Source organism: Nerophis ophidion, linkage group LG04 (assembly GCF_033978795.1).
Source record: "Nerophis ophidion isolate RoL-2023_Sa linkage group LG04, RoL_Noph_v1.0, whole genome shotgun sequence".
Classification (NCBI taxonomy): Eukaryota; Metazoa; Chordata; class Actinopteri; order Syngnathiformes; family Syngnathidae; genus Nerophis; species Nerophis ophidion.
In genome coordinates this window covers 29200324-29218057 of record NC_084614.1, presented here as the reverse complement: position 1 = coordinate 29218057, position 17734 = coordinate 29200324, and the positions used below count along the sequence as shown (strand labels likewise).

The window sequence follows — 17734 nt, the reverse complement described above, 5'->3', positions numbered from 1 at the left end:
AACTGCACCAAACTTTTGGTGCCTTTTTGACACAGAAAAGTACAGTGGTGTATGCGCAGCAGCCATCAATGTTGCAAGCCTGTTTGGTTCAACTTATCTTTGTGAATCAGCCTTTTCTGACATGAACTTCATCAAGAACAAACACAGAACACGCCTCACTTTGTGCTACAGTTCCTAATTATTGTTTGCTTTGGTAAGTACAGTATTTGCTTCATTAAACATTTCTAAGATTAAAATAATTTATATTTGCAAAATGTGTCTTCTGCATTCAACCCATCCTGTTGAAGACTCAGCAGTGGGCAACCTTCGTGTGACAGGAAACCAAGTTCTATTTTTTTTTTCCTCCCCCGGCAGTATTTTCGTATTTCTTAAACAATTTCTGTTACGTTTGTATTGTAACTTTGTTGGCTAAATGTATTTTGAAGTTGTCTTTCTACCTGTTTATCAGACACTGTTCGCAGAGAGACGTGTTGTGTCATATTAGCACAACATTTCACCATCTTCATTCAGTTCCTTTCGTGTGGCGTTGCCTGGAAGTGTATTTAGTTTGATATGTTTAGATATAATTGTATATTGATTGCCCAGGATGCATTGGGAAGACTGTGTCTCCTGGCTGGCCTGGGAAAGCCTCGGGATTCCCTGTGAAGAGCTGGGCGAAGTGACTGGGGAGAGGAAAGTCGGGGCTTCCCTGATTAGGCTGCTGCCCCCGTGACCCGACCTCGGATAAGTGGAAGAAGATGGATGGATGGGTGTATTGATAGTTATTCGCAAAATGTGATATATATTTTTTCCTTTTTATTTGTTAGTTTAGCTGTAGTACTTACCAGTATACATGTTTCATTGCAGTTTTACCATCCATCCATTTACTCCTCTCACCATACGAAATATAACTTATTTCACTAAATATTATTTATTTATCTTTAATGTTATTACTTATGGAGTATATTGTGAATAAATTGAGAACAGGAAGTGAACTAAGGTTTTAGCAACTGCTATGTAAATGAAAAGGGGTAGGATTAAATAAGCTCTGCTTTCTCATACTCCTTTTAAGACATGTTGAATAGAGAAACTAGAAATTGTGATGTATCATGTTGTATGCATGCATGCATGTTCAAAATAAACACAAACTCAATTCAACCAAACTCAACCTCATAAACCTAGCGGGGTGTCACACTATTGTACACTTAGTCATTTAAAGACATATTCAATAAATATGACCTACCTGTATATTGAAAGTATTGCAAATGTATGTCAGGTAACACCAACTAACTCACTTGTTTGCACCTTAGCAGAGTTATTTACACATTTACCAACATTTGCTATAAACATGTGGAAAATAGGGAGTGAAAAATAAACACGTACATTAAATGTAACATACTGGACAGCACCATGTTTGAAATGTGCCCTGCAGCTACTGCACTGACCCCACGATGTTATCTTCAAGCCTGCTTGACAATGCACACCAACAGACCAGAACCAGCAGCGATGGGCTGATTTATTTCCCATCGGCAGCAATGTTTGCTCTGCGCTTTTCATTTTACAGCTGATGAAAGAGTTGCCGTAATGTGGTGGAATGAATGTTTTGTTGACCAGCTTCCACCATCAAACCAAATCGATGGGGCATGTAATTGCCGGCCACTTTGTGCGATTGCTAGGATAAACGGACATTGCGGTGAACATGGGAGATCAATCTCTTTGGCTCTCTCTCTCTCACTCTGTCTTTCTCAACACATGCGGAAGGCAAATTTATGGCCCACCATATATGCTGCCATGGAGCATTGGTAACAATTTCTTTGTTGCTGCCACTTGTAGTTTTTATTTAAGTGTATTGGAATACAGATCCCGTCTGGTTGTAATGTGTACAAATGACACTGGCTTTTATTGTTATCAAACCTAAAGCACTGTCTACTGTACTTACTATTGCAAGGTACCTTTTAAGAAGGTGAGCAACTTTGGAAACACTCTATTCAACGTTTTCTCAATTAGAGTGGACAATTCTAAAAGTAATACTAATTCTAAAAGGACTATAATGCTTTTATTATTATTGTTATTACTATCAACATAATTATCTTTATTATTATAATCATTGTATTACTGCTATTATTTTTAGTATGACAATATATTACATTAACTAATCAATAAAACCATATACACCTTTTTAATATAATTAATAATAATACTACATATTAATGTTGGTTACTTACCATCATAATTATTATTGATTAAATGGTCAATCAATGAATTTATATGAATTGTGTTTCCATTGTCCAAATCGAGGTGGATCGGAACATGATACTGCAATGTGCACATCAGATGCTCACCTTTGTAATGAAGCTGGAGGACTCCGGAGTTACGCTGTTGGTCGCTACGAAAACGGATAGAGATCTGGTTGCTCCGACTACGTAATACGAGTCCACGTATTAGGACCGTCTCATTAGCAAGGGCAAAAGCTTCTCGGCCACCTGTGTCCTCCACTGTCACTTGCTCCCCTTCTGACATACTTGCATTCAGGATCTGAAATAAACAGAATAACAGGGTCTTCCATTAAACAAATAAAAACTACTGTATATATTGCATCGTACACTGTATAATTCAAACATCCACATTACAAAGAGTGTGTATTTTGTAATGGTCTAAATAACATGTAAATCACTACTCCAGTGCACTGTTGAGTTATGAAATTATTATATTGAATCTAAAAACAATTTGTCATTGTATTGATATCTTAATAATTGTCTTATGGTTTTAATGTTGACAATGTTGTTGTTGGTGATGCTGTGTTTTCCGATCATAGTCCTGTTATGTTCAATTTAAGTTTGGACCCTGATGTAAAACCGCCTGCCGTGCGTCATGGGTGTGTTATTAGGTCTGACACTGCAGCCGCCTTTTCCCCTTTGTTCACTGTGTCCATGCAGAGTATATCACACTCTGCAGATACTGAACAATTGATGTGCTCTTTTATTTCCACATGTTCTGAGATTCTGGACAGTATAATGCCCCTCAGAGCTATACGTCCAAAGTCAAAACAGGAGCCTTGGCTCAATGACACCACACGCACAGCTTGGCATGAGTGGCGAAGGGTGGAGCGTAAGTGGAAAGGGGATCACTTGGAGGTCTCGTATCAAATTCTAAAAGAAAGCTGTCGGAAACCTACTCAGTGGCCTAGTGTTTAGAGTCTCCGCCTTGAGATCGGTAGGTTGGGAGTTCAAACCCCGGCCGAGTCATACCAAAGACTATAAAAATGGGACCCATTACTTCCCTGCTTGGCACTAAGCATCAAAGGTTGGAATTGTGGGGTTAAATCACCACTGCTCCCTTCACCTCGCAGGGGGTGAACAAGGGGATGGGTCAAATACAAAAGACAAATTTCGCCACGCCTAGTGTGTGTGACAATCATTGGTACTTTAACTTTAACTTAATCATCAAAGAGGAGCCAGATGAGGTGGTTCGGGCATCTGGTCAGGATGCCACCCAAACGCCTCCCTAGGGAGGTGTTTAGGGCACGTCCAACCGGTAGGAGGCCACGGGGAAGACCCAGGACACGTTGGGAAGACTATGTCTCCCGGCTGGCCTGGGAACGCCTCGGGATCCCCCGGGAAGAGCTAGACGAAGTGGCTGGGGAGAGGGAAGTCTGGGTTTCCCTGCTTAGGCTGTTGCCCCCGCGACCCGACCTCGGATAAGCGGAAGATGATGGATGGATGGATGGATTAATCATCAAAGTGTGGTTAAAGCTGAAAAAACTAAATATTTGTCAGACTTAATTTCAAATAGTGTCAACAAGACACTTGTTCTTTTTAAATCTATTACTTCTGTTCTTACTCCGAATCCAGCCACTTAACTGGAGATGACAAGTGAAACTTGTTAAAAAATTATCTCCTTTTTTAACGACAAGGTTGCTACATTTCAGGCAAATCTTTCTCCTCCATTGAGTTTCAATGTGGGCAGTTTTTTGTCAGTTTGAGCCTGTGTCTATGCCTGAGCTTAAAGGAATAGTTGACAAACTAAAACCCTCGTCCTGTCCCACAGACCCAGTCCCCCTTCGCTTTTTTAAAGAAGTCTGGGACTCTATTGGTTTGTCTGTTAGGGACATCATCACCAGCAGCTTGATTTCTGGCAGTGTGCCCTCTTTTTATAAAGGAGCTGTTGTTGAACCTTTGATCAAAAAAACAGGTCTTGATCCTACAAGTTTGTCAAATTATCGGCCCATTTCTAAATTACCTTTTCTGTCAAAAAATTGGGAGAAATATGTATTGGCGCAACTGCAGCCTTTTTTAGATGAAAATGGCACTTTAGATTAATTTCAGTCTGGATACAAAGCTTTGCACAGTACTGAATCTGCACTTTTAACGTTTTTAAATGATTTGCTTTTAAAGTCTGATTCTGGCACCTCTGCCATTTTAGTGCTTTTAGATCTTATAGCTGCCTTTGACACAGTCGACCACACAATTCTTTTAGACCGCCTGAGAGACTGTGTGGGTGTCAGGGGGACTGCATTAGAGTGGTTCAGATCCTACCTGTCCGAAAGGTCCTTCTCTGTCAGACTGGGGGACACCACCACATCTTCTGCTCCGCTTTACTGTGGTGTCCCCCAGGGATCTATTCTAGGCCCCATCCTGTTCGCTCTATATCTCCTCCCTCTTGGAGAGATTTTTAAGAGGCATGGAGTGTCTTATCACTTTTATGTAGACGACTACCAAATCTGTATGCCGATTTCAAAAGGCCACGGCCCCCAGACACCCCTTCTCAACTGTCTATGCGACATCAAGGGTTTGTTAGCCAACAATTTTTTAATAATGAATGAGGGAAAAACTAAATTTTTTGTTTTTGGTCCGGCCCTCACTGACTTGGAACCATTGCAAAATTATGTGCGTCCCAAGGTCGCCAGCTTTGGCGTCGCTATAGATAGTGATTTTAAACTTGACAAACAAACGTTTTAGAATCGTGTTTTTATCATCTTTGTCTTCTAGCAAAGGTAAAACCGTTTTTATCTTTTAACCTTTTTGAACAAGTCGTGCATGCTTGGACTACTGCAATGCACTTTATGCTGGCATGAGTCAAAAAGCTCTCTCCCGGTTGCAGTTAGTCCAAAAAGCGGCAGCACAAATTTTAACAGGGGCCAGGAAACGCCAGCATATAACCCCAATTCTTGAGAGTTTGCACTGGCTCCCTGTTCATTTTAAATTGATTTTAAAACCTTGCTCTTTGTTTTTAAAGCTGTTCATGGACTGGCACCTCATTATATATCGGACCTCATACCAACTTACTATTCTGCACGTGCTCTGAGGTCCGAGAGCCAGCTCCAGCTCGTGGTGCCCAAGACCAGACTTAAAACTAGGGGTGACAGGGCGTTCTCTGTGGTCGGCCCTAAGCTCTGGAACACTCTGCCCCTCAATATTCGAACTGCTCCCTCAGTGGAGTGTTTTTAGTCTCATCTTAAGACCCATTTTTCTTCTCTGGCTTTTAACACTATGTGAGTTGTGTGGTCTTCTGTTGTCTTCTGTGTTTTTAAAATTTGTATTTCTATTTACTGTTTTAATTGGTTTTACCCTTTAATTTCGTTTTTGATCATATTTATTTTATATTTATATTATATTATATTATATTGTGTTTTATATGTATTTATTTTTTATTTTTTTGTTTTTATTCAGTCATTGGTGGAGCTCAGGATAGTATTTAAATATTGTTTTTAATATTGTTGTGCAGCATTTTGGAAACATTTTGCTGTTTAAATGTGCTATATAAATAAAGCGAATTGGATTGGATTGGTTTAATAAGATTCAAAAGCAATCAATACACACTTTGTCACTCCCAACTACAATTTAGTCAGTCTTTTTTTACATTATTATTAATTCTAATTTATGTCCACTTGTATGTTTTAAAACAAACAAACAAAAGGTATTTTTTAGCTTTGTGTTCCAATTTGTCTTAAAAAAATCTTGCCATCACTGCAAATGTAATTTCACAGACTGGAAAGTTGTTCTTAAACTCAAACCTATCACACTGATAATGAAAAAAAGATGAGATTTCATGAAACACTACGGACAAGTGTTTAAAGAATCAAAAATAAAAAATCTGAATCAAAATCAGACATAGAGTACTTTTAAAAAAAACTATATATGTCATTAGTGTCAAGATCATGGCCATCCGCATCATTTTTATATGGCCCGCGAAAGCCTGGAAATAATATGTGCCAATAAAATTCTACATCTTTTCTTACTAAATATTTTATTTTCATTTTGACAAAAAAAAAAAAACGTGTTGCATGCAATTGCATATGTTTTAAACTTCTATTGATGCAATAACAAGATGGCGGCGCCCGGACGGGCTGCGACGTGGTCACTCCGTGATCACGTACGACCGCCAGACACTTCTGGATATGGACATATTGGGCCGTTTTGGACTGATAGACGCGGGCGTGCTAAACATGCTAACTAGCATGGGGATTCGTCGGCGGCTACGTCCAGCGGCCTGTGAAGCAGGGGAGTCTAGTAGCAGCGGGGGCCGTCTACGGAGCAGACGCCAGCGGTGTGATCGGAAACGCGGATGTCGAGCGGGGCTAAAAACAAAGCAGAAGGCTAATCCCCACAGAACACCACTTTCCTCCATCCCGAAGACGGATTTAGATGGAAAGTGCGAGACTACTGGTCTGGGTAAGGAGTCTGTTAAATTAGAACAAGTTTTTTCTGCTTTGAGTGTTTCAGAGTTGGACATGTGTTTTACTGAGGTGGCTAACTATGATGCGTGCAGTTTATCAAAGCAACAAACAAACAATCGGAAAATCCCCGTTACTGAGGTGGCTAACCATGATGCGTGCAGTTTATCAAAGCAACAAACAAACAATCGGATCATTCCCGTCGTATCAATTCCTAGATATGGTCGTAATTATACTGAATGCACTGGGCATAATAAACACAACATTATTAATATTGCTACTACGGATAATTTGATCAAAAATTCCCTAAAACAGCCCACTACCTATAATATAGGTTTTTTAAACATAAGATCATTGTCTCCTAAAACGTTGTTAGTTAATGATATTATCAGAGACAACAATCTTAACGTCATCGGTCTCAGTGAAACCTGGCTTAAACCAAACGACTTTTTTGCGCTAAATGAGGCATGTCCTCCTAACTTTACACATGCGCATATTGCCCGTCCGCTTAAAAGGGGTGGGGGGGTCGCACTAATATACAACGAAAACTTTAACCTTAGTCCTAACATAAATAATAAATATAAATCGTTTGAGGTGCTTACTATGAGGTCTGTCACACCGCTGCCTCTACACCTGGCTGTTATCTACCGCCCCCCAGGGCCCTGTTCGGACTTTATTAATGAATTCTCAGAGTTCGTTGCTGATCTAGTGACACACGCCGATAATATAATCATAATGGGGGACTTTAATATCCATATGAATGCCCCATCGGACCCACCGTGCGTAGCGCTCCAGACTATAATTGATAGCTGTGGTCTCACACAAATAATAAATGAACCCACGCATCGCAACGGTAATACGATAGACCTAGTGCTTGTCAGGGGTATCACCGCTTCCAAAGTTACGATACTCCCGTATACTAAAGTATTGTCCGATCATTACCTTATAAAATTCGAGGTTCAGACGCATGTTCGTCAAACTAATAATAATAATAACTGCTATAGCAGCCGCAACATTAATACGGCCACAACGACAACTCTTGCTGACCTACTGCCCTCGGTAATGGAACCATTCCCAAAGTATGTGGGCTCTATTGATAACCTCACTAACAACTTTAACGACGCCCTGCGCGAAACCATTGATAACATAGCACCGCTAAAGTTAAAAAAGGCTCCAAAAAAGCGCACCCCGTGGTTTACAGAAGAAACTAGAGCTCAGAAATTATTATGCAGAAAGCTGGAACGCAAATGGCGCACGACTAAACTTGAGGTGCACCATCAAGCATTTAGTGATGGTTTAATAACTTATAAACGCATGCTTACCTTAGCTAAAGCTAATTATTACTCAAATCTCATCCACCGTAATAAAAACGATCCTAAATTTTTGTTTAGTACGGTAGCATCGCTTACCCAACAAGGGACTCCTTCCAGTAGCTCCACCCACTCAGCTGATGACTTTATGCAATTCTTTAGTAAGAAAATTGAAGTCATTAGAAAGGAGATTACAGACAATGCGTCCCAGCTACAACGGGGTTCTATTAACACTGACACGATTGTATATACGGCGGATACTGCCCTCCAAAATAGTTTCTCTCGTTTTGAGGAAATAACATTAGAGGAATTGTTACAACGTGTAAATGGAATAAAACAAACAACATGTTTACTTGACCCTCTTCCTGGGAAACTGATCAAGGAGCTCTTTGTATTATTAGGTCCATCAGTGCTAAATATTATAAACTTATCACTTTCCTCGGGCACTGTTCCCCTAGCATTCAAAAAAGCGGTTATTCATCCTCTTCTTAAAAGACCTAACCTCGATCCTGACCTCATGGTAAACTACCGACCGGTGTCTCACCTTCCCTTTATTTCAAAAATCCTCGAAAAAATTGTTGCGGAGCAGTTAAATGAACACTTAGCGTCTAACAATCTATGTGAAACCTTTCAATCCGGTTTCAGGGCAAATCACTCGACGGAGACAGCCCTCGCAAAAATGACTAATGATCTATTGCTAACGATGGATTCTGATGCGTCATCTATGTTGCTGCTCCTCGATCTTAGCGCTGCTTTCGATACCGTCGATCATAATATTTTATTAGAACGTATCAAAACACGAATTGGTATGTCAGACTTAGCCCTGTCTTGGTTTAACTCTTATCTTACTGATAGGATGCAGTGTGTCTCCCATAACAATGTGACCTCGGACTACGTTAAGGTAACGTGTGGAGTTCCCCAGGGTTCGGTCCTTGGCCCTGCACTCTTCAGCATCTACATGCTGCCGCTAGGTGACATCATACGCAAATACGGTGTTAGCTTTCACTGTTATGCTGATGACACCCAACTCTACATGCCCCTAAAGCTGACCAACACGCCGGATTGTAGTCAGCTGGAGGCGTGTCTTAATGAAATTAAACAATGGATGTCCGCTAACTTTTTGCAACTCAATGCCAAAAAAACGGAAATGCTGATTATCGGTCCTGCTAGACACCGAACTCTATTTAATAATACAACTCTAACATTTGACAACCAAACAATTAAACAAGGCGACACGGTAAAGAATCTGGGTATTATCTTCGACCCAACTCTCTCCTTTGAGGCACACATTAAAAGCGTTACTAAAACGGCCTTCTTTCATCTCCGTAATATCGCTAAAATTCGCTCCATTCTGTCCACTAAGGACGCTGAGATCATTATCCATGCGTTTGTTACGTCTCGCCTCGACTACTGTAACGTATTATTTTCGGGTCTCCCCATGTCTAGCATTAAAAGATTACAGTTGGTACAAAATGCGGCTGCTAGACTTTTGACAAGAACAAGAAAGTTTGATCACATTACGCCTGTACTGGCTCACCTGCACTGGCTTCCTGTGCACTTAAGATGTGACTTTAAGGTTTTACTACTTACGTATAAAATACTACACGGTCTAGCTCCATCCTATCTTGCCGATTGTATTGTACCATATGTCCCGGCAAGAAATCTGCGTTCAAAGGATTCCGGCTTGTTAGTGATTCCCAAAGCCCAAAAAAAGTCTGCGGGCTATAGAGCGTTTTCCGTCCGGGCTCCAGTACTCTGGAATGCCCTCCCGGTAACAGTTCGAGATGCCACCTCAGTAGAAGCATTTAAGTCTCACCTTAAAACTCATTTGTATACTGTAGCCTTTAAATAGACTCCCTTTTTAGACCAGTTGATCTGCTGTTTCTTTTCTTTTCTTCTATGTCCCACTCTCCCCTGTGGAGGGGGTCCGGTCCGATCCGGTGGCCATGTACTGCTTGCCTGTGTATCGGCTGTGTATCGGCTGGGGACATCTCTGCGCTGCTGATCCGCCTCGACATCTCTGCGCTGCTGATCCGCCTCCGCTTGGGATGGTTTCCTGCTGGCTCCGCTGTGAACGGGACTCTCGCTGCTGAGTTGGAACCGCTTTGGACTGGACTCTCGCGACTGTGTTGGATCCATTGTGGATTGAACTTTCACAGTATCATGTTAGACCCGCTCGACATCCATTGCTTTCCTCCTCTCTAAGGTTCTCATAATCATTATTGTCACAGACGTCCCACTGGATCATTATTATCACCGATGTCCCACTGGGTGTGAGTTTTCCTTGCCCTTATGTGGGCCTACCGAGGATGTCGTGGTGGTTTGTGCAGCCCTTTGAGACACTAGTGATTTAGGGCTATATAAGTAAACATTGATTGATTGATTGATACATTCTAAAATGTGTGTTTTGTTATAATTTTGACATTCGGGTCGTTCCAGTATTTGGGGAGGATTTAGCTACGGTTCACTTGCTACTGATGAGCCACAAGCGAGCATAAATTGACAAAGAAAAGGCCACATTATGGAAATATCAGGTTCAAAGCCATAATAACTTGTTCTCCCGACAAGAAAGGATTTTTTTTTGCCGTGAGAAGAGACAACATCCATGCAGCAAACACCTGCTGCGTGTATTGTTCAGAGTTGGGTGGTGCTTCACTTCCGTGTTCAGATTAGGATTAAGGTGCAGTGATAACAAAACATTTAGATTGTTACTGTGACTGCTTTAGTAAGTAAGATGACATAAAAGCTCAACAAAAATGAAAGACGGTGGGCAGGATGTCAAAAGGAGACTTAATTGCAAACAGTTCATCCAACATCAAAACATGTCAAGACACTTTCTTAAACCAATCACACACGTTTATGACTTCAAAATAAAAGTGCTACACTGTACATCCAGTTTATACATGAATAGGGTTTCTCCCTAATGTACTGCTTCATATTAGCTGCCACACCTAACAAAATAAAGTAATGTAATGTAAAGCAGTGTCCAGAAGAAAACAAAGTCTGACTTTCTTTTTAGCTTTTTTTGCCAATGTTATGCTAACATCAATTTTTCTGGCTGGCTGAAATATTGTGTAAATATTTGAATAACATGTTCTGGTTGACTCCCCAATTAGAGAATGATTAGCATGCTGAATATTACTTTTTATTAATTAATACAGAAGGTTAGAACATTGTAATGCAGCAATATGAAGCCACCTCCCCTGAAGATGATCTAAGTTATGCGTATTAATGGTGGAAAATATACCTATCTGTGATTAGTCACGATTAATTTCATTTCATGGACAAAATGCTAATTTTGTGAATAAATATTTTAATCGTTTGACAGCTCTAAAATATATATATATATATATATATATACATATATATATATATATATATATATATATATATATATATATATATATATATATATATATATATATATATAATTAGCATTGTAAAAATGTATCTTACAAATTGATGGTTGTTTTTAACTTTACAGATATGAGTACATCTTTTGGCGAGCCTATGGATCGATCTATACATAGTATGGATCGGTCAAAGTCCGATTGAGAAGTCATTAATAGTTTGCTTGTAGATCTACTACGAAATATGGCTGCTCTAATCTTGCGAGACGGAACAAAAAGTTGCTTTATTAAAAGCGAGCGACATTTTTAACAGGTCTGTGGTACCCGGAGGAATCTAAGTAAAAAAAATGGAGGACTCCTAACTAGGAGAAGCCAAACCACCAGTCTTATATTCCTACCTCCTGTCTGTGTGAGTGCGCTGGCTCGAGGGAGAACATCCTGACCATAAAAGAAAATGTCTAAGTGTCTGGAAAACAAGCCTTAAGTCAGACCTTAAATGTTGGCGTTTAGCTAGACAGGTAGTCACCTCTCAAGAATATGGTTATCACTTTTTGCATTCCGAAGTCCCAATTAGGGCCTCTTTCCTACGAGAAGTGATCCAATCCACCTGCAAATATCAAACTAAGGGGCATTATCTTAGAATGTGCTCAAACTGAAATACCACTGTTTACTTAAACTTGAAGATTAGTTTTCTCCAAGATGACTGTGAACATTCACTGTATGTAAAACATAATGTGAATTGATTAATTCATTTCATTATCAATCAATTAATGTTTATTTATATAGCCCTAAATCACTAGTGTCTCAAAGGGCTGCACAAACCACAACACAAACCACAACGACATCCTCGGTAGAGCCCACAAAAGGGCAAGGAAAAACAACCCAGTGGGATGTCGGTGACAGTGACAATGATGACTATGAGAAACCTTGGAGACGACCGCATATTTCTTTTTCCATCTAAAAATATGGGCTGGGTGTCCATGGAGGCAATTAAGTTATACGAACGAGCAAGAGAGTATGGACTAAAAAGAAATACTTTTTTTTTTTTCAAAAGTATTAAACTACGAATGAAAGTGAAGCAAACGCTTTACATTAACATTACAAAGTACAGTACGAAGAACTAAGCTAATTTTGATAGTTGCAAGTTAAAAATGAAAAGCTAACATCCTTATACAGTAGGCTTTTTACCTGGAGCAGACATGGAGGATGATGTCGCTGTATATGGTCACCAAATGTTAACACAATCTTTTCCGCGGCCGTACATCTAACTTGGCTGCACTCTTCAGCCATGAAAAAAATCCTGTGTTTAACCAGGTTCTTCCTCAGGTTGGAAGTATTCAAGCCACCTGCCTTGATGTGACCGTCAGAAATATTGCAGAGAGCGTAATTTACATCAGCATCGCATTTGGAAAAGACGAGCCACACTTTAGCGCGTTTTCTATTTGGCATGTTTGGATTTTTGTCATGAAACATTGATGGTTTGCAAGATTACTAAGAGTCCGCTTCGAAATCGCCTGTTTTCCTCTCAAGTGCCAGCAAGTACTTGCCACTTGCTAATGCGAATTCAAACAGACGTGTTATGTGCCACCCATGCACCGAAACATGGCACCGCTGGATCTTATGTGAATCGGTGCCCGGTAGTACCGGCTGGTTTCAGCCAGTGCCAAAAAAGTACCGGTCCCTATTGACAAAGCATGATCATTACGTAATGTAAGACATTTTTATTTTGTAAATGTAGTTACGCTACGGGGTAACTCAGCTGCAGTCAAAAGTTATTATGCTAGATCCACTCGACGTCCATTGCACCGGTCGCCCAAGGGGCGTTGAAGGGTTGGGGGTCTAGGGGGTGGTGTTGGCAGGTTCCCTCTAAGGTTTCTGATAGTCATCCCATTGGGTTGAGTTTTTTCTTGCCCTGATGTGGGATCTGAGCCGAGGATGTCGTTGTGGCTTGCGCAGCCCTTTTAGACACTGGTGGTTTAGGGCTATATAAGTAAACATTGATTGATTGAAAAACGACGCGTGTGCGTTAATCGCCCGTTAAAAAAAGAGAGCCATTATTGAGATGTAGGTGAGATAGACACCAGCGCCCCCCGCAACTCCAAAGGGAATAAGCTGTAGAAAATGGATGGATGGATAGTTAACGCGTTATCACGTTAACTTTGACAGCCCTAATATAAATATATATATATATATATATATATATATATATATATATATATGTATATATATATATATATATATATATATATATATATATATATGTATATATATATATATATATATATATATATATATATATATATATATATATATGTATATATATATATATATATATATATATATGTATATATATATGTATATATATATATATATATATATATATATATATATATATGTATATATATATATATATGTATATATATATATATATGTATATATATATATATATATATATATATATATATATATATACATATATATATATAGTGACGTCTAGCTGGCATCGTGGTGAAAAGTTGTTCTCTCGTGGGTGCAGCGTAGGATGGAACACAGCGTGAGGGTAAGGATAATGATTTATTATACACTACAAAAACAAGCTACAAACAAAAAACGCTTGCACAAGGCACTAAAGACAAAACAAACAGAACCAGCGTGGAAGCTAGAATGAACAAAACGCGCTAGTATGAAAATTAGGGACAAGCAAACAAACAAAATAGCATGGAAGCTAGCTTATTGTATAACAAAAAGTTTTTTACCACAATGGGGGAAATGCGACGTCATCGGTTGCGTGTAGCAAACTAAAGTCCGAGGACGAAAGGCAAACAAAGACAGGCATATATAGGGGCAGAAATCATCAAGGGCAAAAACAAGGAACAGGTGACACTAAATGCGTAACTAGGCAACCGAAACAAACCAGGAAGTGCCACCGGGAACTAAAGACGTCAAATACAAAACAGGTTGTGATAACAAAACTGAAACAAAACAGAACATGGCATGGTCCAAGACGTGGACCGTGACCTATATATGTAATTTGCGAAAGCGATTAGAGTCAATGTCCACTCAGTTTACGTGTATGCTACCATTCACACAAAATGCTGCCCACCAACTTTCCTGAAGTTATTGTGTGCACTGTAGTATTAGTGAGTCTGTCTGTGAAGAGCCAAGGCAGTGAGTTTGTGTGAACAAACCAAATCAGCTGCAACAAAATGAATCTGATCTGGTTGACAAACTATCACTCGGGTTGAAGGGGTAGCTGACAATAAGCGCCGGGAGGCTAATGGACTCCCCGAGAGTTTGGAGGTGACTTCCTCTGGAATTATCCATGAGGTCAGACACTTTGATTGATTTAGATTTTTATCACAAGCTGCCATGACACCACTCTGCTCAGCTGTTGTCTTCAAATCTCCATTTTGAAACCACACCAAATGTACCGCTTGTGTTTGCTGTTTCAAAAAGTACTTCAGTCTTATTAAAATGACAGTAGTCCTTAGTTTTTTGTTGGTAATTCATTCTAAAAGTCAGAATCGTAAGAAAATGGAAACACATTTTCTCATACAAATCAGTGTAAAAAACCCACAAATCTGAGCACAAATTACATTTTCCAGAGAAAGATTAATAATGGCAGCACGGTGGAAGAAGGGTTATTTCATCTGCCTCATAATTCGAAGGTCCTGAGAAGTCCTGAGTTCAATCCCGGGCTCGGGATCTTTCTGTGTGGAGTTTGCATGTTCTCCCTGTGACTGCGTTGGTTCCCTCAGGGTACTCCGGCTTCCTCCCACCGCCAAAGACATGCACCTGGGGATAGGTTGATTGGCAACACTAAAAATTGGCCCTAGTGTGTGAATGTGAGTTTGAATGTTGTCTGTCTATCTGTGTTGATCCTGCAATGAGGTGGTGACTTGTCCAGGGTATACCCCACCTTCCGCCCGAATGCAGCTGAAATAGGCTTCAGCGACCCTCCAGCTATACAAATGAATGACAAATTAACAATTAATCGCTTTTAAATTTTTGTGAATAATTTTGTTGACATGGAAACTCTTTCACTTTTGCTTAAGCCTCCGCTTGTTCCAAATTTTCAGCTTTCCAAAAGCTCAGCTATCGCCAGTACCAGCTATCCCCGGCTTATTAAGGCCCAGTTACCGCAAATACCAGCACACTTCTGTTTAAGGCTCCACACACCTCCATTCCTGCGCCACAACAGCACAAAGCTCCTATGACATGCGTCCCTGCCCTACGCCACCTTGTTGGGTAAAAATGTTCAGTTCAACAATCTTCCTTCAGGCCTCCCCATGCCTATCCCTGGCTGCTATTACAGCTGCTTCAGTTGATGTCGCCAGCATACAGCTTCGTCCTCTGGCCAGGTAGTACCTGCGCCTCTTGGAGGGAACGTGCTACTACTTGCAGCTGTATCCTCAGCTCTCTCTGACAAGGCCGCCGTTTGTCTCTCTTTCGACAGGGTCGTCACCTGCTTCCTCTTCCTGAAATGCCACCACCTGCTTTGCCTCCGGTGGGTTTTCTTGAGACGCCACCAACCTTCCGAGATCCCACCGCTTCTTGGCTAACTGCAAGACTGGCCACCTGACGCCCGACCTCCAGAGTTGGCTGACAAAGCACCCATCAGGTGCCTCACCTCCATGCCAGCTGACAATGCTCCCATTCGGCACTCAACCTTCACACAAGCTGATAAAGTGCCTATCTCGTGCCATTCTTCCTCCTTGTCATCGGCAACAAAGGTGGCTCATAGATGCCTCACAAGTTACGCCTCCCCCCTGACTTAGTTTTGACTTTTTTAAACTTCTGGTATATATATTTTTAATTTATTATTGTCCTTTTGTTCTGCGCTCTTATTTACTTTGTTCCAATTCCTTTGTTGGCATGTCAGGTGATGACTTTAACCCTGTTGTTAAACACAATTTTTCTCACCTATTGCTCGTTGGTAATTGGGAAGCTCACCTGTCGCTGATCACCAATCAGGAGGTTTTATATTCCAGCGTTATACTGTATGTCTCATGGTGCTGGTCTGTTGTTCATTACAGGTTATCTGTGGTAATTGTTAGAGGTGTTTTTCCTGTTGATTTCAACTTTGCTTTGCATTGTTTTGCCTCGTCAAATTTACCCGTGGACCACGATAATGGCTACTCTGGTCGTCCCTGAGGACTGTTTACCTGCACGTCGCCTACCTGTCTTTGCATCCTGGAGTCATGGCAACAGATGTCATTTTGGCGATAATACTAATGTGGTCTCATATTCTCATATGTAGTGTATTTTATATTGTCAATACAACAATCTACACTTCACAACCTCAACAATGGTTTGAATTACATTTCCTCCTTATCCTCAGAAACGCCAAAGCAATAATACAGTTAAAATGAACAACTTCCTTCTATCATTCGGTCGATTATTGCTAATTTACCAACATAGACACAGTTTTCAGTCAATCATTGGCTCAAAATAATTATAATTAATTGAATGCTTATTTTTAAGATGTTTAGACACTCTAGTTGTCCTTATTGGGGTCACAAAGGAGCACGACCCTATTCTTGATGACTTCACCAGCCCAACATGGATGTTGTTTGGTTGTGGAAGCAAGCATGAGTACCCAGATTAAACTGAACGGGGCACACCGATACTTCCAAACTTTTCAGCCACCAAGTGGCCTGAAGGATTTGACTATTTGTATTACTAACTACACATTTTACTAGCACTAACAGACACCTAATAAAAGAAGTATATTGATTTTGCCATATTTTTGCATGCTAACTACCATATAGTTAACATAGTAAATCATTAGTTATTACTCTAAATGGTGAGTTTTAGAGCCCTGACAACAGCGTGCGCGGTATTTGCGAGCGGCAATAATCATCAAGATAAGCCGGCAGCGGAACAGTAACCATGGAAACGGGAATCAGATGGGACAAAGACAACCAAACCTCCACTTTGGAAAAGACTATATCAGTCCTTGGGAGGAAGGAGAAGACAGACATTTTGTGAGGCGCCAGAGGTGGGCAGGATGTCTCCTTTTCCTGCTTGTGGCGATGAGGGAATTGTTTTTCTTTGCTTCAAACAATCACACTGTGAAATAAATCTGAGATGGTGAATCCAAAAATTGATAACGACTTGGTAAGCTTTATTAGAGAATAAACGAACATGCGTAGGAGAAAAAAGTACTCCTCCCTTCAGGCCCTACTACAGTTATATGTCATGATAACCTATACTGTATTAGCCTGATGCTTTTGGTTTTGTTTCACATATTCTATTGCCAACTATTACAAGACAAATTGGCTTTGTTCCCAAATATCATCTACAGGACATGTGGATGTCTCTGGTCGATGTATGGGGCTTGTAAATTCTCAGCTGGTGACCTTTATAACATTAGACACTCTGACCATCACTGCCATTAACATTAATGATGACCAGATATA

The 17734-nt window shown here is 40.3% G+C and overlaps 1 protein-coding gene across 6 annotated transcripts in view; it reads right to left on the bottom strand.

The window, feature by feature from the left end:
* Positions 1–17734, bottom strand: part of LOC133551266 (seizure protein 6-like) — a 282658-nt gene that overhangs the window by 77621 nt on the left and 187303 nt on the right. For all 6 annotated transcript variants that reach the window (XR_009806459.1, XM_061897798.1, XM_061897794.1 and 3 more), the window contains exon 4: positions 2322–2514. Coding sequence is in view for 5 of the 6 variants with exons in the window: in XM_061897798.1 (XP_061753782.1) it covers positions 2322–2514 (193 nt within the window). In the remaining variant the exon portion in view is untranslated. The remainder of the gene's footprint in view (positions 1–2321; positions 2515–17734) is intronic.